This window comes from Lutra lutra, chromosome 7 (genome assembly GCF_902655055.1).
Source record: "Lutra lutra chromosome 7, mLutLut1.2, whole genome shotgun sequence".
In the NCBI taxonomy this organism is placed as follows: domain Eukaryota; kingdom Metazoa; phylum Chordata; class Mammalia; order Carnivora; family Mustelidae; genus Lutra; species Lutra lutra.
The window spans coordinates 85895440-85920053 of NC_062284.1; the positions used below are offsets into that span (position 1 = coordinate 85895440).

The 24614-nt window shown below is 46.8% G+C and overlaps 2 protein-coding genes across 5 annotated transcripts; both read right to left on the minus strand.

The window, feature by feature from the left end:
* Positions 1 to 886: 886 nt before the first annotated feature.
* NKX2-1 (NK2 homeobox 1) lies at positions 887 to 5083 on the minus strand. 4 transcript variants are annotated; one of them, XM_047738963.1, is made up of 4 exons: positions 4889 to 5083; positions 4375 to 4606; positions 3306 to 3691; positions 887 to 2348 (listed from the first exon to the last, which is right to left on the minus strand). In XM_047738963.1, the coding sequence occupies exons 1-4, from the start codon at positions 4959 to 4961 to the stop codon at positions 1606 to 1608; spliced, it is 1434 nt and encodes a 477-aa protein (XP_047594919.1). In that variant the 5' UTR covers positions 4962 to 5083; the 3' UTR covers positions 887 to 1605. The 4 variants fall into 4 exon arrangements, with proteins under 4 accessions (XP_047594919.1, XP_047594922.1, XP_047594920.1 ...); XM_047738966.1 differs by lacking the exon at positions 4889 to 5083 and adding an exon at positions 3789 to 3933 and having other exon boundaries at positions 4375 to 4496; XM_047738964.1 differs by lacking the exon at positions 4375 to 4606 and having other exon boundaries at positions 4878 to 5055.
* A 9016-nt stretch (positions 5084 to 14099) lies between these two features.
* On the minus strand, positions 14100 to 14878 carry LOC125104835 (complex I assembly factor TMEM126B, mitochondrial-like). Its single transcript, XM_047737670.1, is given in 2 exon segments — positions 14100 to 14275; positions 14277 to 14878. Coding segments are annotated over 2 exon segments (600 nt in total). The 5' UTR covers positions 14852 to 14878; the 3' UTR covers positions 14100 to 14250.
* Positions 14879 to 24614: the final 9736 nt, after the last annotated feature.

Here is a 24614-nt window from a genome sequence, read left to right on the forward strand (position 1 = left end):
GGAAAGCCCAGCTTCCCAAGTCCTGCTTTCAGAGTCCCCAGGCCAGTAGTTGAGTCAAGACCAGAAGGACCCTGAGAGGCTGGGGATCCATGTCCAACCCTGCCTGGGGATAGCTGTTTTAGAGCAGAAACAAGACCGAGATAGACTTCCCCACTTTTGAAAACAGCCTCCCACCAAATTCTAATTTCGACAAAGCTCAGAAGCAGATTAGAAAGAAGGATTGGTGTTGAAATATACAGGGACCATCTGTTCAGTAACAAGGATCCCTCATTCAGGATAATTTAAAATGTATGTTATTTAAAACGCTTTAAAGTTTTAATCATAGACTTAGCTGTATAAGACCACAGTAGACACTTCTGAGGTTTCAAAAAACAGAAGCCTGGCTCTGAAAACTAGTCCTTTGGTCGCTTTCTCTTCTGTTTTCCCTTTCCCTCCTGATGGAAGTAGTTTAGCTTTTTTCCTCTCTATTGCCAAGTCCTAGGACTGTTAAAGGTTTGGTTCTACTCAATTCGGAGACAGAACAAAACTCCATTTCCCTATGGGACAAGGACTCTGTGCCCAGCTCCTTAGCTGGTTTAGAATCCCTTTAGCTCCCAAACAATTCCAATCCCGTCAGGCCAATGATGAGCTGGCACCCCCCCCCCCACCCAAAAATGCCTTTCAAAGCCAAATCAAAACCCAACAAAAGGTGGACTTTTAATCAGAAAAAGAATCCTTTTAATTTGTATAATTTATTAGAAGCTTCTTAGGAACTATATTTAAGCCAGATATCTACATAAGTTACAACAGAAAAAGACTGACGCTGCAAATACCAAACTGCCAAATAATATACACAGATTTTTCAATGCCCATAAAAAATATGATGGGCTTGAGGGCAGGGACTGGGGTTTCTTTTTGTTTTTGTTTTTACAACAAAATGTACAGATTACTAAAAACTAGGTGTGTTGTCCAACTTTTGACAGCGTTTTACAGCTACAAGTTCACATCAAACATAAAACAATTTTAGCCAGGGCTCTTCCCGGGGCTGAGCCAGGGTGGCCAGCGGGTGCTGGGAGGGGGCATTTCCTTTGTGTCATTGACATGTGGGTCCTGTCGTAGAGTCTCTCCTCTTCCCAGCCCCCATCTCCCCTTCAAAAGAAATCTTGGTATTTACAAGCGAGTCCACCTTGCTGGCACAGGGTACCCAGAGTGAAGTTTGCCATCTTTAGAGTCCAGAGCCGTGTCACAATAGAGCCCTCTCCAAACTGCACCCTGCCTGAGTGAGGGAAACCCATTTCGATCACCCCAAAAGCTGTTTCTTTTTGTTATGTCCTTCTCTGTTTAAAGACTCCTTAAAGAATTGGATTCACTTGGTTATTTTTATTTTCTTTTTTTAAAAAATTCCCACAAATTTTAGAAAAAAAAAAAAAGGACGTCCAGCAGTTTGGCGTGTGTGTGTGTGTGTGTGTGTGTGTGTGTGTGTGTGTGTGTTTTCCCTTGGTCTATATGGGACAGATTCTTAAGAAAAGTCGAAGCGCAGGGAGCAGCGGGCAGTTGGTGATGTGTGGCCGGCAGGAGGGAAAGCGATGAGGCAGCGCGCTGGGCCCGGCCCGGCCCGGTGTCCTCTCACCAGGTCCGACCATATAGCAAGGTGGAGCAGGACATGGTGCCATAGTCCGAGCCCGAAGAGTTCAGGTGGGACAGGCTGGAGACCTGGCCCTGAAGCGCCGCGGGGCTGGCGGCGTGGTGCGCCAGGTCCGGAGACTGGCCCGCGCTGCCCGGCTGGTGGCCCGGGTGTGCACCCAGGCCAGGGCCCCCGCTGCCCACTGAGATAGCGGCCGCGGCCGCCTGAGCAGCCTGAGCCTGCTGCTGCGCCTGCTGTTGCGCGTGGCCTTGAAGGCTGCCCGCACCCGGCGCCGGGGCGCCTGCCTGGCAGGGTTTGCCGTCTTTCACCAGGACGGGCACGGCCACGCGGCGCGGCGACTGCTGCTGCGCTTGCTGCTGCTGCGGGCACCCGGCGCCCCCGCCGCCGCCGCCGCCGCCGCTGTCCTGCTGCAGTTGCTGCTGGGCCGCCTTGTCCTTGGCCTGGCGCTTCATCTTGTAGCGGTGGTTCTGGAACCAGATCTTGACCTGCGTGGGCGTCAGGTGGATCATGCTGGCCAGGTGCTCCCGCTCGGGCGCCGACAGGTACTTCTGTTGCTTGAAGCGTCGCTCCAGCTCGTACACCTGAGCCTGGGAGAAGAGCACCCGGCGCTTCCGGCGTGGTGCGCTTGGCAGTGGGGCCATGTTCTTGCTCACGTCCCCCAGCGAGCCCAGGCCGCCCATGCCGCTCATGTTCATGCCGCTCGCCGGGCCCATGAAGCGGGAGACTGTAAGCGACAAACGCACAGCGTCGGCGGGGGCCGGGCCAGGCCAGGCCAGGCCACCTCTGCCTTCCGTGCCCTTGGCCAGCCCGGCCCACCCCGACGGCGCCCTTCTCACCTAGGCCGCCTCCGCCCTGAGAGGCCTAAGCACCGACGACAGTTAGCGCCTGCCCCAGGCCGTGCCGTCGAGGGATTTACTGGAAAGCTCCCCACCTCAACCCCGGTTGCCTCCCTCAGTCTCAGTGCTCCAGCCCCAAAACAAAGTGGAGAAAGGCCGCTTCTGTCCCTTTCTTGCCCAACCCCGGCCAGAGTCGTTGGGTTAGCGGGCCACAGGCGGCGAACTGGGCCCAGACCAGGACCTGGGGTCCCACCGTAGACCCCAACTTCGGGAGTTTGGGAGAGTGGGGTGTTCACTTTCGAAAGCTAAAGTCCCAGACGCTTTGCCTCCTGGCCACTCTCTCCTGTGAGCCTCAGCCAGGGCACCCGCTCGAACCACTTAGAGCCCCATCTGACGCCGCGCTCCCTTCCACCTGCCTCGACTGGAGAGCCAGCCGGGCGGGTCCCCTGAGCGCGTCGCAGTAGGGCAGCCTCCCGCCCGGCCAGGCCGCGCCTCTCTGCTCCCTGCTTGCCCCCAGCTCCCTTAATTTTTCGGGGGACCGGAGGGCGATCCCTGGGCACTACGAGGTCTCCTGAGCGGAACAGAGCTGCCAGTCGGCCGCATCTGGGAGACGCCAAAGGCTAGCATCTGCCGCAAGTCCCCAGCGTTATCAAGTGTCCCTTCTGGGACCCTCAGTCCGGCAGGGGGAAGGATCCCCGGCCCCCGTACCCTGCTCCCTGGCGCGGCTTCCGGGCCGCCCACCCTGACGCCCAGTGCGCAGCCGGCAGGCGCTGCGCCTGCGGGACTGCTCTCCCCGCTCCTGCCGTACTCAGCCCGCGGCCCGGCAGTGGGGCGGCCTCACTTACTGGCGGGGAAGCGCGGGTCTGGGTTGGCGCCGTACCATCCGGGGCCCGAGGCGCTGTTCCGCATGGTGTCCTGGTACGGCGGCAGCTCGCTCATGTTGCCCAGGTTGCCGTTGCAGTAGCCCCCCACGGCGGAGTGCGAGAGCTGGGGCACCCCCGCCGCCGTCATGTGGTAGGCGGCCGTGACCGCGCCGTGGTGCCCCACGGCGTGCTGCTGCATGGCCGCGGCCGGCGGAGCCGCCTGGCCCTGCCTGTAAGCCGCCAGCGGAGCCCCGAGGCCGCCGCCCTCCATGCCCACTTTCTTGTAGCTTTCCTCCAGGGGACTCAAGATGTCAGACACTGAGAACGGAGTCGTGTGCTTTGGACTCATCGACATGATTCGGCGGCGGCTGGAGGAGGAAGGAAGAGGAGGAAAAAAAAGGGAGAGGGGGAAGGCGAAGCCTCGCTGCTTTTTTTTTCTCCCTTTGCCAAATATTCTGGTGTTACCTTAACGCCGATCTTGTTGGATGTACACGTAACCGAGTGGACCGAGTCCGCCTTAATTGGCTTGAGTGGAGGCTCGGGGGCTGCCTCGCGTTTGTTTTAGCCCGGCGCCAGGTTTTAGGCAGCCACCAGAGGCGGGGCGTAAGCGCTAAAGCAACAAGACAATAGAAGCCTACATCTTGCCCGAGATAATTAGCTTACATGCTGATGACAAGGTAAACACCTTTAAGTTTCACTTGTCAGGATTTTTTAGGTCTCAAAGAGGGAGAGAGAGAGAGAGGCTGAGACGCGACCCAAAGCATTTCTTTCCCCCTCCCCGGACACCCCCACCCCATTTTTTGTGGGGTGCGGGCGGCGCGCGGGGGGGAGACGGGGGAGGGAAAGGAGGAGGGAACCGAGAGAGGGGAGGGCAAGAGGTGGGGTGAGGAGTAGCCGAGGAGGAGGGATGGTGGGGAGGAAGGAAGGTGAATGCTGCTTTGCAGCCAACTTTCGGAGTTACAAAGTGAACCACTTTCCAATACAGTCGGGGTTCCCGGGAGGGGACAAGTCTTTAGAGGGAGGGGGCCAAGGGACAGGGTAGGGGTTTCACCTGAGCCTGCTGGGGCTGCTCCTCCCTCCCGCCGCGGCCTCCCAGCCCCGCGCCTTCCCACTGCCTCCGGACCACATCGGGCGTCGCGGCGCCGAGCCCCAGTCGCCACCAAACGAGCTCGCGAGTCTGGGGACGAACCCTGGGACCGCACTGTTGGTCTGCGTGTCTGTCCGTCTGTCTGCCTCTTCTGCCGCCGTCAGAGGGACACCTCTGCTCCCCGCCCCCTTTCCCCCTACCCGAGAGAGAATCCCAGCGGGCGGAGGGGACGCTGAGCAAGGGATCGGCTGCCTCCGAGAGGCTGTCCCAGATCCCCGCGTCCCCCTCCCCCCACCTCAGGGTCTTCTCAGCGGTCCAGGGCCCCCTCCATCACGCCCCCCGCCACAACCCACACGCGGAACCCTCTCCCCACCCCCATTCCCGGCCAAGGCAAGCACACTACTGGCCGCCAGTGCTGGGAAGCTGGGGGGCACTAACCCCAAGGGCCATTGCTGAAGTTGCCCCACCTCGAACAAACCTGGTGTCCCCGACCCTCGCCCATCGCCCGGACACGCGGGGTTCTGGGGCTGGAGCTGACTTTCCGAGGACATCACAGCCCCAGCACCCGAGCCCAGGGCCACGCTGTTTTCCCCTCTGATGCTTCAGGGAGGGCGCGGGCAGGGAGTGTCGTGAGTACCCGCCCGCCTGTTGCCGGGCGGAACTGAGCCTGAACCCCGGCGGGACCAGCTGGCCGGGAGGGGGCGAATCCCAAGGCGCGAGCAGCCCAGCAGGCGGGAGGCTGAGCTGAGGCTCGCCTCCGCCCGGAGCTCAGCCATGCAAAAGTGCACTTGCTTCCCCGGGAATAACCAAATATCTTTGTTTAAAGTGGCGGCGTAAATGGCCAGTCGCTTTGTGGCCACGCTGGATATTAGTAGATGAGGATCATTCTGCTTCAATTGGGCGCCTCTCATCCCGCGAGCAAGAAACTGCTTAGGAGGAAGTGGGTTTCCTGTCTGCGCGTTCCCAGGCTTCAAGTGTGAGCCCCGCGCCTTGAGGGTCCTTGGGCGCCTGGAGAGGGGGAGCTGTGGGCTTTCGCTCCCCAGCCCGGCCAGAGGCACCCGCCGTGCTGCTCCGGCCAGGCCCGGGCCTCCAGTCCAGGGGACTGCAGTGTCGCCCCTGCGTGGCGCAGATCCCGAGACCCACTCCGACTTTCCCCTCCAGGATTCTAAACGTTTTGTTGTTGTTTTGCTTTGCTTTTTCTTCAGCTCTTTGAGGCTCCTCTCTGGGCTAGGGGCTGGGAGGGTGGAGCGCTCCCTGGCCAGGCTGGGGCTTCCAAGACACTGCGGGGGCCGGTTAAGGAGGCTTCTCGGATTTGTTTTTTGTTTTCAAATTTTCCTTCCCCTCCTTGTAGAGAAGGAGCTCCCAGTAATGAACAGGCACTTTTGAACGATTTAATTCAGCAGGTTAGGCGCCTTTTCCATTAACAGCGTTGTAGTAAGGAAAGTTGTTTTGTTTATTGGCTTGTTATTTTAACATTTCAGTTCTCTCCTTGAGAAGTGCTCTGTATTCCCTCAATACAAAGGCAACTTCTATACTGACATTTGCTTTCCCCACCACCTATGTCGCTTATGAGAGGAGAGGAAGCCCAGGGTACCCCCTTCCTCCCTCATGGGCCAACATTCTCACACATTGCCCTTGGGCTTTGGGGCAGACAACCCTGCATTTGGGCACCGAGACCTGCTTGTCCGTTGTGCGAGGAAGGACAAGCACCAAGCCGCCTCCTTGCCATTTTATCAAGGGGCTTCTCTGGGGTGCACTCTCAGGAAGACTCAGACTCCAACTGAGCTTTGGTCGATGTAATGTCTAAGCCCAGGGAGCAAGGAGAGAAGACGATGCGGGACTCAAGTGAACCGTCGGGGAAAGCTGGCAAAACTGAATACAGATCCTGCCTGCAGGCGCCCCTAGCCCCTGGGCTTGTGTTTGGACTGGGGTCTTAATGACAAGGCAGGGTGGGTTTCCCATTCCCCTGTCTTCTTTCTCTTTCTCCCTCTCCATTATTTCATATTATTGGTAACTGTAAGAAACGCCAAGTATAGAATGTTGTAGCCTCTCCGCTCTCAATGCCATTTAGAAAAGGAGGTGATTCTTTACAAGGTTTCTCTGAAATTCAAATAAGATCAGGCACAGAAAAGCTCTTTGAAAGCTTTGGAAAATTTCTTATTACATTGCCAGAGCTCGAGATTTCTGTATTGTCATTAGTACCCCCGCCCACTCTGCCCTGCCTTTAAGGCCTTGAATCTGAGTGAAGGGGAGAGTTAGGCGCATCTTGCGCGGTCCCTGAGCCTCGGCCTGGCCTTCGTCCCTTGCCAGCTTTCCAGCCCTGCAGCAGGCTCGGCGGCACACGTGGCTAGCAGCCCCCACCTCCCCCTCGCCCAAGGCCTGCCGACCAGACCGTGACCCCCAACCAAGCAGCAGGCGTTGAGACACCGCCTGGAGCTGAAGCCAAACGGGGGTTGGGGGGTGGGGGCGGATCCCGGCTACGGCAGCTACTCCACGCAACCCCTCCCCCGCAACCAAGATCCCGCTGCTACTTTGCCCCCCCCACCTCCCCACCCCCCGCAGGCGCGCGCACCCACACCAGCCCTAGACCTTACCTGGGCCTTTGCAACACCTTGGGGCCCCCGCCCACCTCTTCTACCTCTGCCCCCGCCTCTCTCTCTCTCTCTCACACACACACACACACACACACACACACCACCCCACACTCTTTGCCAGATGTGCTGCACTGCCAAGACTAAGACGTCTAGTCTAGCCTGAGGTGGTAGGGGGAAGACTGGTATCTCGATCTCGGAGCTTGATCAAACAGAGACTTTGAGAGTCCCTCCCCTGGCCCCACACCTCTTCCTAACCAAAGAGTGTCCTTTTTTTTTTTAGCTGCCTCCTAGAGTCATCTTAAGTAGGGCGACCCTGGTTAAACTGGTAATTTCTTCATGGTTGCAGGAAATACTTGGGAACCCTGAGTACCCCCCCCCCAGGACCCCTGTGACTTCAGTAACTCTTCTGGGCGGAGTGGGTGCAGTGGGGCCCAGTTCCGGCTTCTCAGGGAGCTTTCCCTGGTGGGGCCCCGAGAGCCCACCTCAGTCCCTGACACACTGCTTTGCTCTCTGCAGCTTGGCCTGAAATCTAAGGAGCCCCGGAGGCTTAGGCTCAGGCCCAGGGGGCAGGACAGAACTGCCTTCAACCTTTGCTCACCACCTGTGTGGTGAAGGGAAACCCCTTTCGGTCCCAACAGAGTCACTTCTCTGAGAATTTAGAACAGAGGACTCTTCCTGAAGGCTGTATGACTCAGGGTCTATAGCTTGGACAGCCAGAGGAATGAAAAGTCCTCCCTGGTCTCTCACCACATTTTTCTAATTCTCTTCATGGTCCTTCACACCTCTTCTAGATCCGTGAGAGACCATGTGCCCTGGTGGTGTTATTTTGCTCCAAGTTTCATCACAATTTGTGATTTATTCAACAAATATTTATTGAGTGCTGGCTCTGTGCCAGGTTCTGTGCTGGGCCTAAAAAATCAGCTTTAAACAAGCTAGATGTGGCTCCTACCCAAACAGAGCTTATAAATTAACAATAAATCACCCAAATGATATCCATGTAGTCCCTTTGTGACAATGTTACTCTGGGATCCAACTGAGATAGAAAGGGTTTTGACGAAGGGGTGTGTGTGTGTGTGTGTGTGTGTGTGTGTGTGTAGCAGGGATGGGATAGGTAGGTTCTTCATATTTCTGATCTTAAAGTGCTCAGGGGTGGTAGGCAGAGCACTTGAGTAGAAGTCAGAATCCCTGGGGTTCAAGCCCTGGTGTTGTCACCTTTCAGCTCTGTGGTATAGCTCTCCCAGACTCCCACCATACCCGGGAACTGTTCCCATCACAGCCAGAGTAAACTATGGCGGTGTTTACTGCCTCCCTCCCTTATAGTGAAACCCTGTTTTTATTTATCCTTGGATCTTCCAGTGCCTCAAGAAATTAAGGAATTAAGGAAACAGAGCCTCTTAGCACCTGATTCCTGAGAAGCCCCCCCCCCCCAAAAGGGTCTTAATCTCCGTTTGTGTACCTCCCAGGTTGTACTAGGGATCCAAGTATTTAAGGATGAGATCGTGTGCATGAATTTGTAAAGCACAAAAATCGCTAGCAGATGGAAGGAGTTATTACTTGCGGTTCTATATCTTGAGTTTATAGAAACTGAATCCAGGCCTCTAACTCAGCATGAATCTCTCTGGGCCCTTGGCTGTTCCTGCGCCCAGGCCGGCGGTGGGCTAGCCTTCCTCAGCCGGGCGCAGCTCCCCTCCTCCCGGGCCTGGCTGAGCTGGGCTCCCAGGTGCCATCGAGGCAACTCCTCCCCAGGGAAAGGAAAGCAGGAACGCAGCCAGGCCCAGGGAGAGGAGGATGTGGCTGCTCCGCAATTTCAAGATCCAAGGAACAGAATCCGGCGTCCCCTCTGGAAGGCGTCTCTCTTTCCCTGAAGGACCTCCCTGGAACTCGCTGCGCCTTTTCCCCAGGCACCAGACTTGAGAGCCTCTGGAAGATCTGCGCGAAGCCCGGGGGCCTGCAGGAGGGCGGCTTTCCCCAGGGAAGCTTTCGCAGGCGCTGGTCCAGGAACCGACCCGGAGCTAAGGCGCGCTCCCTCTACTGCTCCCCGTCCTGGCTCGAGCGTCGAGGATGTTTGACCGCCAGTTTCCCTTTGAGGACGCTCTCCTCAAACCATGGCCTTTGGGCAGGCCCTGGGGGTGGGGGTGGGGGTGGGGGTGGGGGGTGGGAGGTGACCCTAGGACGTCTGAGAGTAGTACTTCAGTGCCGCCCTCTCCCTGCACTGGCGCGCTCTGCGGTTGGAATGGCAGATGAGGTCGTGCGCGTGAAGGCCAGAGTCCGCGCAGAGAGGAGAGTCCACTCTCCGGCCTTTGGTGTCGAAGAGGCTGACACCTGTGGTCTCGGAACCTGCTTATTTTCATGTCGCACATTTCAACCTAGATTCAACTTGTCCCAAGTTATAGTCAGAGCCCCTATGGTCAGGACGCCCCCTGGCGGGAAGGGATATAGGGTAGCCGCAAGTTGGGGGACTGGACTATAAAGTAGTGAGAAAGGGGGGGACTCAGAGCTAGCAGCACCTTTGAAATGCGGAGAAACCAAGACAGGGGTGGGACGTGGGGGAGGCTGGCCTGCAACTGCTGGAAGACCCGGCGAGGCCGATGCGGGGAGCCCCGGAAGACCGAGGCACCAGTAGAGCCTGAGCCCTATAGAGAATTGGCTGGTTTCCGCCCAGTTCTTCGTTTCTGTTTAAATTAAGAGCCTGTAAGTGGGCAACAGAGTAGACGGTGGTGAGTCCGCCCTGGTTTGGACAGACGGGAAACCCCCATCTTAAGGAAGGCGAACATCCCCAGGAGGCGCGTGCAGTTAGCGGGAAAGTTTTGGAGCCACGGATGAGGCCAAATGCCAGATTCAGGAAGGATCCTCGTGGCGGCGCGGCTGTTTTCGCCCTAGGACCTGTGCAGCTGCATACAACTTGAGATGGCTGAAGCCTACAGCTCTTCCTCCCTTTCATCTCCCATCAAACCGAAGCCCCAGCAGTGGGCGCCCATGGGCCTATACAGTAGTTGCGTTTTCCTCTGAGTCGCCAGCAGCGCTCTGGGGTTTATTTTTCCGCTCCTTTCCCCTCTCCAATCTCCCACCCTTCCCCGAACCCCCAACACTGGGCCCGGGCAAAGTTTCAAGGAGCAGCATTGCCATCCTCACTTCCACCCCCGCCCCCAGCCCCCGGTTCTCTCCCGGAGATTTCCGTGGCTTTGGGTTTTCTGGGACTTGACCTAGGCGGCTTCCCCACCCTTCACCTCCCAGACTCCGGGTCTGTCTTGGACAGTTGCGGACCGATGCGATCCGCAGTGCCCTCTTCCAGCCATCAGGAGAACTGCATCTTCAGGGCCGTCCCGGGAAAGAAAGCTTTGCTCCCAGGTGCGCCAGACAACACTGGTAGTGTTCAGACCCTCACAGTAGTTCATCCGCTACGGATTTGCTTACCTAACTATTCATCATACTGTCGACCCGACCGCATGCTTGGCTGTCAATCGGCCCACCCAAAGCCACTGCAATAGAGGTGTTATGATAGTCTCTTGGGATCATCCAGCATTTTCCTTTTGGAAAAGCTCCTGTGTGAATCAGGGCCATGGAAACAGCTGTGATAACTAATTTTTCCTTTAATCATACTTTCCCTTGAAATATATATATATAATTTCCCCATCATATCTGACGGCAATTGGACACGTGTTTGGTGGCCAGTGTAGTAGCTTGCATTTTCTGTATGCTCTGCTGCAGAAAGCTGTGGCCCTACTAGCTCGACACAAGGGGGCTCTGCTTGCTATTGCAGAAGTAGGCGGATAGCACCTAGAAAATACAGAGGATCAAGAATACTTCTGGAACTAGTTACACTATGACAGGTGCCCTTCAGACCTCTAATCTCTGGCACAAACTCACCCAGCCAGGCTTTCTTCCCAATTATTCCCCCTCGTTGGACTCTTGCCAAGACTGCCTGTTCTCCCTGCCCCCTTACTCATGTGCCTAAATTACTCTGCTTTTAATCTTTTTCACTTAGCCAGGACATCATTTCCACCCCCATAAATAAGTCATACTCTTATTTTTTTAAAAAGTCCAATTGCCTCTTCCAAAAATTAAATGTCTGACACACAGTAGGAGCTCAATATGTCTGCAGAATGAATGGATGGATCTGTATTGCACTTGTCTATTACATTAATAAGACCGTTTGCTCTAATTGAATGATTTTCTAATTGTTTCATATGTTCCTTCTCCTTTCAGCTAGACTGTTGGGTTGCTGATTTCAAGGGCTACGCCAGACACTTAGACATGTCCCCAGAAATGGGCTCAGAGCATTGCAGCATTTGAAAATGTTAATCATCTCTTTTCAAAATTCTTTGAAGTGGTGGCTTCAAAGTCACCACTCGGTTATGGTTCTCTGTCTCTGTCTCTGGCCATTTTCTTCTTCATTGTTGTACTTTCCTCCTCCCCTGCATACCCATCTCCATGGTTTCAGTAGCCACGAATGGCTGATGGTTCCCGAGTATGTACTTCCGGCCAACCTCTCTCCAGAGCTTCAGCCCTATATTTTCAGTTGTTTACCTCCTCATATGAATGTCCACCAAACTTAATGTATCCCAACCTGAACTCAAACACTGCCCCAGCTGGCTTCTTGTTCTGTGTTCTTGATCTAGATGAATGGCATGAGTATCACCTCATCCCCACAATCCCAATCCCCCCATTGGCTCTTGTATTGGTCTGCTTGGTCTTCCATAACAAAACACCAGAGACTAGGGGGCTTAAACAAAGGAAATTTATTTTCTCACAGTTCTAGAAGCTGGAAAGTCCAAGATCAAGGTCTGGCAGGTTTAGTTTCAAGTGAAATTCTGCCTGGCTCGTGTCCAGCACCTTGTCGCTGTGTATGTATGATGGAGAAAGATCTCTCTCTCTTCCTCTTCTTACAAGGCCAGAGTCCTACTAGATTAGGGCCCCACCCTTATGACCTCATTTAACATATTTAACATTAATTACCTCCTAAATACCCTGTTTCCAGGAACAGTTACATAGAGGGTTAAGTCTTTGACATACGAATCTGGGGGACAAATTCAGTCTACACCAACTCCCCGGACATACACCTGACAGCTCCCAAGACATATGTCCTTTTCCTCTTCCTCATCCAGCTAGTGATAAAGTCATATCAATTTCACATCTTAGATGTCTCCAGGTCCAGCCTCACTTCTTCATAATCAGTTCTTCTCTCTCTGTACTGTCTTCACCATCTATTGCCTAATCATGTGGTTCTTGTTTCTACCTTTAGGCTCTCTCCAGTCTAGTCTATGGTCCTTGTCCACAGGACAGAATCCAACACATCTCTCCAAATCAATTTCTCCCTGCCTCACTACCTACCCCTCCACACCCTCCTCTCCAGCTACCCTAAGTTGCTGTTGAAGGAGGCCATTGACGGGATGTGACCGCTGGCTGACCTGTGATCTGAAACTGGGCTGTCAAAAGTTCCTCACCCCCATCCCTGTCCTTGGAATGAACATTCCGCTTGACTTCTCTACCCACAGAAGCTGCCCCAAGCTTCTGCCCACAGAAGCTGTCCACAGAAGCCTTGAGACAGTGATGTGGGGTTGAGACTGTCTCCATGACTGAACCAAGTTAATGTCTCTGTATAGACATGTAGGATTTGACAGACCCGGGGAGGGGGGGGTGGGTGGCGAACTGCTCCTCTTGCAGCCTCCAGGAGAAGCCTTGTAATTAAGTTCACTTGCTCACTAAACCTGCCACCTACTAATCTGTTGTGGTCTGCCTCTTCCTGCAGTCTCTCCCTGCCCTCCTTTTTTGGGGGGCCTGCTTCAGATTATCCCTGGTAAGCTCCGGAGGTTGCAGACCAATGACTTCTCACCTTTCTTTTCATTTTATACAGTTTTATTGAGGTATAACTGACATACAGTAACCTCCATATTTACAGTATAAAACCTGAGTAAGTATGTGTATATATATATATATATATACATATATATATGTATATATCTCCATAAAACCATGACCATAGAAATAAACATATCTAACCTAATCCCACAAAAGTTTCTCCTGATCCTTAGTAAGCATTCTCTCCTCCCCTCCATGTACCCATCCTGGCCACTAAGCAATTACTGATCTACTTTCAGATACACAAATAAGTCATCATTTTCTAGAATTTTACACAAACACTATTTTTAAAAAAGATTTTATTTATTTATTTGACAGAGAGAGAGAGCACAAGTACAGAGAGCAAGGCAGAGGGAGAGGAAGAAGCAGGCTCTCCGCTGAGCAGGGAGCCCAACATGGGACTTGATCCCAGGACCCTGGGATCATGACATGAGCTGAAGGCAGATGCTTAACCGACTGAGCCGCCCAGGCATCCCTACACAGACACTATTTTACATAAAAACTATTTTGCACTCTATTTTGTCTGGCTCTTTATGCTTAGTGTAATTATTTTGAGATTCATTAACGTTATGACATGTATCCATAGTTGTTTTTTTTAAATTACAAGTAGTATTCAATTGTATGGATATACCAAAATGTGTTATCCTTTCAACTGTAGATGTACATTTGGTTTATTTCCAGTTCGGGGCTATTACAAATAAAGATTCTATAAACATTTATGTCAAGTCTTTATGAAGACATATGCTTTGATTTGTCTTGGGTAAATACCTAGGAGTAGAATAGCTTCCGTGTGTGAGTGTCAAACATTCAATCTTTTGTCATTAAGGATGATGTCAGTCATAAGCTTTATGTAGATGCTCTTTATCAGTTTGAGAGAGTTCCCTTCTGTTTCTATGTGCTGAGAGTTTATGTCAGAAATGGATATAGGTTTTGTCCGGCATTTTCTCTGCATCTTCTGAGATGAACCCATCATTTTTATTATTTATTTTTTATTTATAAAGATTTTATTTGTCTATTTGACAGAGAGAGAGAGAGCACAAGTAGGCAGAGCGGCAAGCAGTGGGAGAGGGAGAAGCAGGCTCTCCGTGAGCAGGGAGCCCCATGTGGGGCTCGATTCCAGGACCCTGAGATCACAACCAGAGCTGAAGGCAGCATCTTAATAACTGAGCCATCCAGGCGCCCTGAAACTATCATTTTTAAATTTAAATTTAATTTTTTTTTCATTTTTTTTAAATGCTGAATTACTGAATATTTATTGAGTACACTGTATACCAGGCAAAGGAACAGAAACAAATTGTCCAGAGTTACTTTTAACTGCTTCAGCAATGCCTGAGCCCTCATCATAAAAAACCCCATTGTGCTGATTTAGTATCCATTCACTCTTTGATTAATCTTCATGTACAGTTTTCTCCTCTACTTTCAAATCTTGCATAATGCTGTAGACCATTAAATATTCCAAAGGCCATCTCTAAGACTAGAGGAATCATCATGGCTTTTATCTCTGTCTGACAAAGCAGCAGCCAGTAAAGTAAAACTCTTCCTTTTGGTGGCAGTGGAACAGTATGATACTTGACTGCAAGGCGTCCATTTTTAGAGAAAGCCAAACCACAGGGATATAAAACACCACATATTATGCTAATAAGTGAACTTCTCAGAACACAATTTTCCAGGCTTATATTGCCCAAATACAAAGCATCCGTTACAAGGAGCTTATAAGTGACTACAGTAGACAAAAACGGAAGTGTAGTCAGTGATGCATACATCTTCAAAGCATCATGTTTAACCTTGAAGCAATGTCTGAAAATGAAGTTGGCCATTATTCCCGAGAAACTAGCTGCTGTTCCAAGGAACGCTGTGCCATATATATTTAAAGTCTTTTCTTTTCTAAGATATTCAATTTTTTTTTCTATGATTTCGATGATCATTGGTCTTCTGAGTTTTGCATCTTCCAGAGAAAGACTGGGCTGACCATGTGTGTATGTTGCCATTCTGATGTCCTTGGGCGCTTCCTCGGCTCTCACACTTTTTTTCATTTTTTATTTTTAGTCTATCAATAAGGTGAGTTACACTGATTGATTTTTGAAGGTTAAACCAGTCTCACCTTTCTGGGATAAATTCCACTTGGTCATCATTTGTTGTCCATTTTAGATATTATATTCAACGGGCTGAATATAAAAATAAAATGTAAAATATATATTATAAAATATTAAAAAATATTTTTTTGAAAGATTTTATTTATTATATATTTAACAGAGAGAGACACAGTGAGAGAGGGAACACAGGCAGAGGGAGGGGGAGAGGGAGCAGCAGACCCCGCCCCTGAGCAGGGAGCCCAATGTGGGCCTCCATCGCAAGACCCTGGGATCATGACCTGAGCTGAAAGTGGATGCTTAACAACTGAGCCACCCAGGTTCCCCTGGCTGAAGGTTTCTTAAGAACTTTTTAATTTATGCTCTTAGCATGTTATTCTGTAATTTTCCTTTCTTAATAATGGTTTTGTCTATTTTGAAGTCAGTATTGTGGTAGCTTCATAGGATGAGCTGAGAACTATTCCTACCCCTTCAATTTTTTGCAAGTTTCTGAGGAATGTGTAGCTCCCTCTTTCTTAAATGTTTGAATGTTTGGTAGACTTCCCCAATGAAGCTAGCTGGCCTGGCATTTCCTTCATGGATAAAATAATTAATATAATATAAATGAAATCTATAAGATTATATAAGATGGAATAAAACATAAAAATATATTCAGGTTATCTATTTCTTCCTGAGCGATCTTTGGTAGTTTGTGTCTTTCAAGGAATTTGTCCATTCCATCTAAATTGTTGAAATAATTATTCATGTAAGCTATTTCCTTATTACCTTTTAATACCTGTAGGGTCTATAGTTATGTCACCACTTCTTTTATTACTGATTTTGGTAACTTGTGTCTTCTCTCTGTCTCTCATTTTTTGATAAATCTAGCTAGAGGCTTACCAGTTTTATTGATCTTCTCACAGAATCCCCTTTTGGTTTCATTGACTTTCTCTATTGCTTTTGTTTCTCATTTCAATAATTTCGGTTCACATCTTTATTATTTCTTTTATTCTGCTAGCATTACGCTGAATTTCTCTTCTTTTCCTAGTTTCTTAACATGAAAACTGAGGTCATTGATTTGAAACTATATTAGTTTCCTGTGGTTGCTGTTAAAAAATGACCACAAACTTGGAAGCTTAAAGGACAGAAATTTATTCCCTCCCAGTCTGGAAGACAGATGTCTGAATTGAAGGTGTTAGCAGAGACACTCTGTTCAGAGGCTCTGGGGGACTCTGTTCCTTGACTCTTGTAGCTTTCAGTGGCTATCCACAGTCCTTAACTTGTGACTACATTACTCAAATCTCTCTCTGTTTTCACTTTGTCTCCACTTCACAGAGGTCTTCTCCTCTGTGGTTCTCTTAGCTTCTCAAAATGCTTGGATGGCATGTAGAGCCCACCTGGATAAGCCCAGCCGGTCTCCTCATCTCAAGATTCTTCACTTTATATCTGCAAAGACTCTTTTTCCAAATAAAGTAACATTCGCAGGTTCTGGGGATTAGAATGTGGGCATACCTTTTTGGAGACCACAGGTTGACCTACTGCAAAGACCTTCTTCTCTAAATTGACATTTAAGTGCTATAAATTTCCCTATAAGCACTGCTTTAGCCACATCCCATACACCGTGATAGGTTGTGTTTTAACTTTTATTTTCAAATCAGTCAAAATATTTTCTAATTTCCATTTTTTTTCTTTCTTTTGACTCTTGGGTTATACACATTTATGTTCTCTAATTTCCAAATGACTGGGTATTTCCCAGAGATCTTGCTGTTATATTGTGATTCTGTTATACTCCTGATTCTATTGTGATCAGGGTAATAATTTTGTATGACTCAAATCCTTTTAAATTTATTGAGACTTACTTGATGGCCCAGTATATAGTCTATCTTGGTAAATCTATGCATACATTTGACAAGAATGTTTACTCAACTAATACAGAGTGTTCTATGAATGTCAATTAGGTCAACTTTTTTCATGTTATTCAAGTCTTCTGTGCTCTTATTGTTATTCCATTTACTTGTTCTATCAGTTAAGACAAGAGAGGTACTAAAATCTTCAATTATAATTGTGAATTTCTCTCTTCTCCTTACAGTTCTATCAGCTTTTGCTTCATGTATTTTGAGGCTCTGTTATTAGAAACATTTAAGAATGTTGTGTCTCTTGAATTCAACACTTTATCATTATTAAATGATCCTTTTCCTTCTGGTATTATTCCATGTTCTGAAGTCTTCTTTTTCCAATATTAATATAGCTTTATTTTGATTTGGATGGGGATCATATACCCATTTTTCTTCTTTTATTTTTAGCCCACATTTGTGTCTTTACAGTTAATGTGGGTTCTTGGAAGCAGCATATACCTGGGACTTGCTTTTAATTCACTTAGAAAAATTTTGCCTTTAATTAGGATTTTTAGACTAGTTGCATTTATGATGTGATTATTGCTATTGCTGAGGCAAAATTGACCACCTTGTTGTTTGTAGTCTATTTGAGACTTCTTTGTCCCTCACCCCTTTTTTTGCCTTCTTTTAGATTAATCAATGCTCTATGATTCCATTTTACCTCCTTCTCTTGGCTTATTAGCTATAATTTTCATTGTGTTATTTCAGTAGTGGCTTTAAGATTTAATTGAACTTATCACAGTTTATCTTCAAATGATATTATACCAACTAATTTGCTTTCTGGCCTTTGTGCCATTATTGTCATATATTTTACTTCTAAACTTATAATAGACACCATAATAAATGTTACCATTGTTTTACATGGTCAATTATCTTTTAATGAGATTTAAATACTAAGGAAAAAAATCTTATATTTCACATACAGTTGTCATTTCTGGTGCTTTTCAGTAGATCCACATTTGCGTCTGGTACTATTTTCCTTCTGCCTGAAGAAATTCTTTAAAGCATCTCTTGTAGTTCTGGTGGTGTTGAATTCTTTCAGCTTTCACCTATCTCAAAATGTCTTTATCTTCATTTTTCAAAGATACTTTTTCATTAGGTATAGAATTACAGGTGGACAGTGTTGTTATTTTCTTCTTGCAATATTTTTAAAATATTACTTCATTATCTTCTGGCTTACACTGTTTCCAGGGACAGAACAAAAGTGAAGAGCATTGGGAAGGTTCCACCCCTCCTCCAACAATCTCTATAAACTCCCTCCAGACTCTGATATGGAAAGTTTATTTTATTTCCTTGTGTGAGTAGTTTCAGGATCCCGCCTCCATCTACCCAAAACATATAAAATTGTTACTTCTTACTGCATCCTATATAGAAATTGTGAAACTGCCACTGATTGCTTCGAAATCAGCAGTTGGTATATTTCTATGTGGAACTGTTAGACTTAAACATTCTATAATTGTTATTTTAAGACTTTTCCAGGATGGAATGATATTGTTATGGTTATTTTTCTCTTGCCTAAGTCTCCTATAAATTATCCATTAAGATGCATTCTTTTTTTTTTTTTTAAAGATTTTATTTATTTTTTTGACAGAGAACACAAGCAGGAGGAGCAGCAGGCAGGGGGAGAGACAGAAGTAGGCTCCCTGCTGAGCAGGGAGCACAATGTGGGGCTCGATCCCAGGACTCTGGGATCATGACCTGAGCCGAAGGCAGCCACTTAACTGACTGAGCCACCCAGGTGCCCCTTAAGATGCATTCTTTTGGGAAAGTGAGGTGGAAACTACAATGTACGTTTTCAAAAGGTTACCTTGTGTCTCAGTTGAAGTTGTTCATTAAAACCTTTCCCCCTTCAGGAGGCGCCTGGGTGGCTCAGTGGGTTAAGCGTGTGCCTTCAGCTCAGGTCATGATCCCAGGGTCCTGGGGTGGAGCCCCACATCTGGCTCCCTGCTTGTCGGGAAGTCTGCTTCTCCCTCTCCCACTTTCCCTGCTTGTGTTCTCTCTCTTGCTATGTCTCTCTCTCTGTCAAATAAATAAATAAAATCTTTTTAAAAAATCACTAAAAAATGAAAACAAACAAAACACCTTTCTCCCCTTAGAATCAAGGTAATAAAATATAGATTGACTTCCAGACTGACTCTAAGAAATTCACTTGCCTGGGCATTTTGAGAACAAAGTTTGAGGAACACTCTTAGGTAAAGGGAAAGTCCTGGACATATCCCAGGAAATGTTCCAGGCATTTTGACATTTGTATTACAAGAGAAAGGTAGTATTTTCCCAATTTTTACAGATGAAGAAATGAAGGCTCAGAAGGGTTAAGTACGTCCCTGAATTATATAGCTAGTAAGTTGTAGAGCTAAGTTTTGATTGTCAGCATGCTATATTCCAAAACACAAGAGAAGTCATAGTCTAGACAAACAGGGACTTTATTTTTTTTTATTGTATTTATTTATTTGACACACAGAGAGACATCACAAGTAGGCAGAGAGACAGGCAGAGAGAGAGGGGGGAAGCAGGCTCCCCGCGGAGCAGAGAGCTCAATACAGGGCTCGATCCCAGGACCCCAAGACCATGACCTGAGCCGAAGACAGAAGCTCAACCCTCTGAGCCACCTGGGTGCCCCCAAACAGGGACTTTAAAGAATTCTTCATCTATCCCCCATTCATATCTTCTAATTGTATTGTTATTATGACAGCAGGATAGTTTGAATGTCCATTTACCTGCTTAGAGAAATCTTTTGTATTTCCCCCTCTTGTCTAGCCCAGTAGTTCTCAAATTTTTTTAAAAGATTTTATTTATTTATTTGACAGACAGAGATCACAAGTAGGCAGAGGAAGTAGGCAGAGAGAGGGGGAAGCAGGCTCCCTGCTGAGCAGAGAGCCAGATGCAGGGCTCGATCCCAGAATCCTGGAATCATGACCTGAGCTGAAGGCAGAGGCTTTAACCCACTGAACCACCCAGGTGCCCCAGTAGTTCTCAAATTTTAATATGCATAAAAGTTACTGTATTAAATTATATACACAAAATTATGTCACCATTTTATAGGATTATCTAGAGTAATTTTGATATCCTTACATTTTTACCTTAGACATGATCACATTTAAAACCTAACAACTGAGGACTTCTGGACTACACTCTACTCTTTCCACTCTATGACAATGTTCCCTCATTTCTAACAAAGAGGTTCCAGTCCTTTTAGGAAAATATGGTAAAAAGGAACACACTGTGGGGAAGAGTATAGTTATCCTGTTTCTAGGACTTTACTTTCACCATTAAAAGAGTGTGACTAATGTACTTAAAGAGTTTAAATTCTTTTTTGCTGTGAAGAAGATGACTTCTGAAAAGATAAAGTTAAGCACAGAAGTTTTATCAAGACAGTAGCTCTCAAATTTTAGAGAGTGTAAGAATCATCTGAAAAGCTTGCTTTAGTGTATATACTTAAAAAAAAAAGATTTTATTTATTTATTTGACACAGAGAGATAGACAGCGAGAGAGGGAACACAGCAGGGGGAGTTGGAGAGGGAGAAGCAGGCTTCCCGCTGAGCAGGGAGCCCAGTGTGGGACTCAATCCCAGGACCCTGGGATCATGACCTGAGATGAAGGCAGACACCCAAAGACGGAGCCACCTAGGTGCCCCGTAGGTGTATATTCTGGAATGGGAGTTCTGATTCTGGTAATGGAAAGTAGCTTATATCAGACTAAGCCTTCTCAGATAACAACAATGAACTCTGGACAACACACACACAAACATACACACAATTATTTGAAGGTACCAGAAAGTGAGCTAAAGCAGGCAGAAACGGAAACTGAAGGCAGTTCTAGTCTCTAATGGACTCACAGGGTGAGAATCGCGTTTACAAGGCTATTGCAATGAGGGCACTACTCAGACCACACAGCACAGGGCAGAGAGAAGACAGGCCGAAAAGCCCAGTGTTTGAGCTTGAGGTATCAGAAGATGGAGTCAGGGGCTGCAACAATAGCTGAAAAATAAAGGTAGGGAATTCCCAGCACAGAGGAAACCATGCTGGAGGGTGAGAATGGGAGTGGGGAAGGGAGACCCAAAATTTGGATTTAAATGCCTCTCAAATCATAGGCTAACTCCTGAAAGGCATATGTACAAGAGGTATTCCAAGGAGCTCAGATGAAACAGCACGTGCAAGCTGAGCAGGAGAGCTTGGAGTTTGATCTTACCAAGTTAAAAGGATTTGGTGAACAACATTGAAAGAAAGCTTGCATTGGAAGAAAAGGCGATGTCACAGGACTAAAAGATTTGTCTCCAATGTGAGGGGCAATAAATATATCTAGCAACATGTAAAACAATGCTCCACAAGTTCAAGGGAAACCGGCTGGGAAATTTAACTCCCTAGTAGAACAAAAGTTGATACTCTTCAAAGAATAACAGAATATAACAGAATCCAGAATCTAAAAACTCTAACATGTATTATTAATAATGGTCAATTATAATAAAAAATAATTAAGCATGTAAAGACATAGGAGATAGTTCCTAACGTCAAAAGAGAAAGCAGTTAATTGAAACAGACTTGTAAATAATCAAGATGTTGGAATTAGCAGAAAAGTACATTTACGGCGGCAAATACATACAATAAAATAGGTATACATTCAAATACAAACTATGGTATTAAAATAATAACTGAATAAATGGGAGAACATTATCAGGGTAATGGAAAACATTTTAAAAATCAAATGGAAATTTTAAAACTAAAGAGTCACAATATATGAAATGGGGAAAACAATCACTGGATGAGTTCTCTTCTCCAAGAGAAAATTGGAGACAGCAGAGCTTGAAAACAGATCAATAGAAATTATTCAATCTGAAAAGCAGAGAGAAAAATGATTAGAAACAAAAGCAGAGCTCAGTGACCTGGGAGACAATATCAAGTGATCAAAAAACATAAAGCAAAGATTCATTTTCATGCCTTTTCGATCATTAAACGAACAGAGGGGAATGTTTTGTTTTAAAAATATTTCTATCATTCAGTGAAGATTTTTATTGCTTCAAGCATGACCACCAGAATTTTTATCGCTGAGTAAAGGTATCTCTTGCTATTAGATTGGTTATAGCATTCAAGAGGCCTAATCTTTATTCCACCAACAGTGCAGCAAACACCTCACCAGTATGATCAGTCCATTAAATTGTGGATGCCTTGATTAAGCTTCAGCAACAAAACTTGCACGACTGGGCAATGTGTCTCAGCAAAGCCTCTTCTACCTGCTTCACTAGCCAACCAAAACATGGCTCATTATTGCTTGACTTGACTTCTCCTTTCAGCAGAAAATTCACCAGAACTTTTGATAAGTAGCTATAAAATATATATAATATGGCTGGGTGATGGACATCGGGGAGGGTATGTGCTATAGTGAGTGCTGTGAATTGTGTAAGACTGATGAATCACAGACCTGTACCCCTGGAACAAATAATACATTATATGTTAATTTAAAAATACATAAAATAAAATTAAATATATATAATGCATTTATATTTTATTTCTCTCTCATTTCTCTCTCTCTCTCTCTCTCTCTCTCTCTCTATATATATATATATATATATATATCAGCTTTTCCCCCCCCAGAGTATTGGGAAGAGTGTTTTAAAAGGAAGTTACATCATCTTTATTTACCATCTTCCTTTAGTTGAATCTCATATTTTTTTAAATTAATGAAATTTTTCTTTCACCAGTTTGTCTAGATCTACTTTTTTATCCTGAAATTGTGGCTGAAGATTTCTTTCCAGTACAATGGATATAGCCAGAACTCCGTAAGATTGGTCTGTACTTCGGCTAGTTGATATTTTCCAACATGTCTTCAAGAAGCAGAAATAAGTTTCTCTTATACGTGAACATTTTGGATAGGTTGGTTGTTACGGTAGATGCTTCCCAGATACAATGATACCATTGAATGCTTTGTGCAGGATCTGCCATACTTAGTCAGAGAACTCAGTGGCAGTTCTACTCAAAGACCCGTTGGTTCGAGGCCTGTTTAGCCAACATCTTTCATGCTATTGAGGCTGAAAAATATCCAACAGAAGTCTCCATGCTTAACTTCACAAGGTACTGGGCTGTGTCCTGCTTAAACTTCTGGGCCTTACATCCTGATGCGTGTAGCAGTAGAAAATACGTTTCAGACATTTTATAGCCAAGCTCCTGGATCCTTCTCTTGTGATAATCACTGTGACTATTTGCAAGGGTTAAAGCCCGAGTCCAAGAAGCACAATATAGGCTCCACTGGATCTTGGTACTCTAGTCATCATCACTTATTCTAGTTGGAAAAGAAAACCTGTGGCTGGACTTTGAAACAGCAGCAACGTGAACTTGACAATTCTGTAAAGATATTCTGATTTATCCCAGACGGTTTAATGATCACATCTTAGAAGATTAATGCTTTTAAAAGGTTAATAAATAGAGAGAGACCTTAAGAAATTGGATGAAGAGGACATGATTGCATCAGGTGAACTTGCAATTTAAAATCATTAATTCTAATTATAAGCATCACAAACTAAACTTACTGCTTGGTCTAGACTCTCTCTGCTCCAGAGCCTTCCACCTAGCTTTGGCCATGAGCCCCACCTTAACCATAGGCTCAGGCTGTGGCCTTGCCATTTGGTTCTTATTTATAGTTTCTATTTGTTCATTCACTACAAGCATATTTTCCTTTATGCCTTTGAACACATTTACCATAGCTGCTTTAAAATCCTTATCTGCTAATTTCAACATTGGGGTCATCTTAGGGTTGGTATCCACAGATTATCTTTTGGGTATGGGTCTCATTTTCTTTTTTCTCCATAGTAATGTTGGATGGCATCCATCGTAATGATTCATCATAGAAACTGTGGGTTTCCAGTTTTAGTTGTAACTGTGGCCTCTCTTAAAGAAAAAAAAAAAAAAACATAAAGGTCAGAAACTCCTCCCATTCCATTCCACTATTTATTACAACTCCCTCATCCAGTGTGAAATTTGGCAACTCTTTAGTTGGCAACTCCATTTCCTACCTAGCCTTCTGGAATGTCCTCCTATGTACATGCTTCTTACATTCAGTCAAAAACTTAAGGATATGTTATGCATACTTCTGGAGCCCTTTTTTGTCATAGATCCTTCCTCTAGAACTGTGGCACACATTCCAGCTTCGTTATTGATAACTCTTCAAATATTTTTTTCCCTCCTCAAACTTTGATCTCTGTCTCAGCTTAGCAAAAACAGTACATGCTGCTTGAGATCCCTTCTCTGTGTCTTTGTCTAAATCATCCTTGCAGACAGAGAGCTGGGGTGATCAGAGAGCTCTCCTCGTCTATCTCTTTTTCAGGATCACAGTTCTGAACTAGTTGTGGTCCAATGTCTGAAGATTTGTTTCACACGTTCGTTTACTTGCAGTTAGTCGTGGCTAGAAGAGGGACCAGTGGTCTATTTTTTTTTAATTCCCCCAAATCTTCAAAACAAGAGCTAGAGTTAGTAGAGTGATATTCGTATGGACAAAGAACACAGAATTAGATTTAGGCTGATAATGTTTTTCCTCCCAGGAAGCAGCTCTAGAAAATGGTTATGAAAGCCCCTGTGCCTAAATCCCTCATGGATCAATCCCTGCTTCTAGTTTGCCAGGCAAAGAGAACATCATGAGCCCAAAAAGTTAGGGAGTTTCTGTTAAATGAAGTGTACATTCAGGGGCGCCTGGGTGGCTCAGTGGGTTAAGGTCTCTGCCTTCGGCTCAGTCATGATCTCAGGGTCCTGGGATCGAGCCCCACATCGGGCTCTCGGCTCAGCACAGAGCCTGCTTCCTCA

Coding starts and splice junctions, on each gene's coding strand:
- NKX2-1 (XM_047738963.1), bottom strand. CDS start 4,961: ATGTCCTCGGAAAGTCAGCTCCAGCCCCAGAACCCCGCGTGTCCGGGC. Junction 4,607..4,888: donor GCGAGGGTCGGGGACACCAG/GTTTGTTCGAGG, acceptor TCTCTCGGGTAG/GGGGAAAGGGGGCGGGGAGC. Junction 2,349..3,305: donor AGACCCGCGCTTCCCCGCCA/GTAAGTGAGGCC, acceptor TGTCGCTTACAG/TCTCCCGCTTCATGGGCCCG.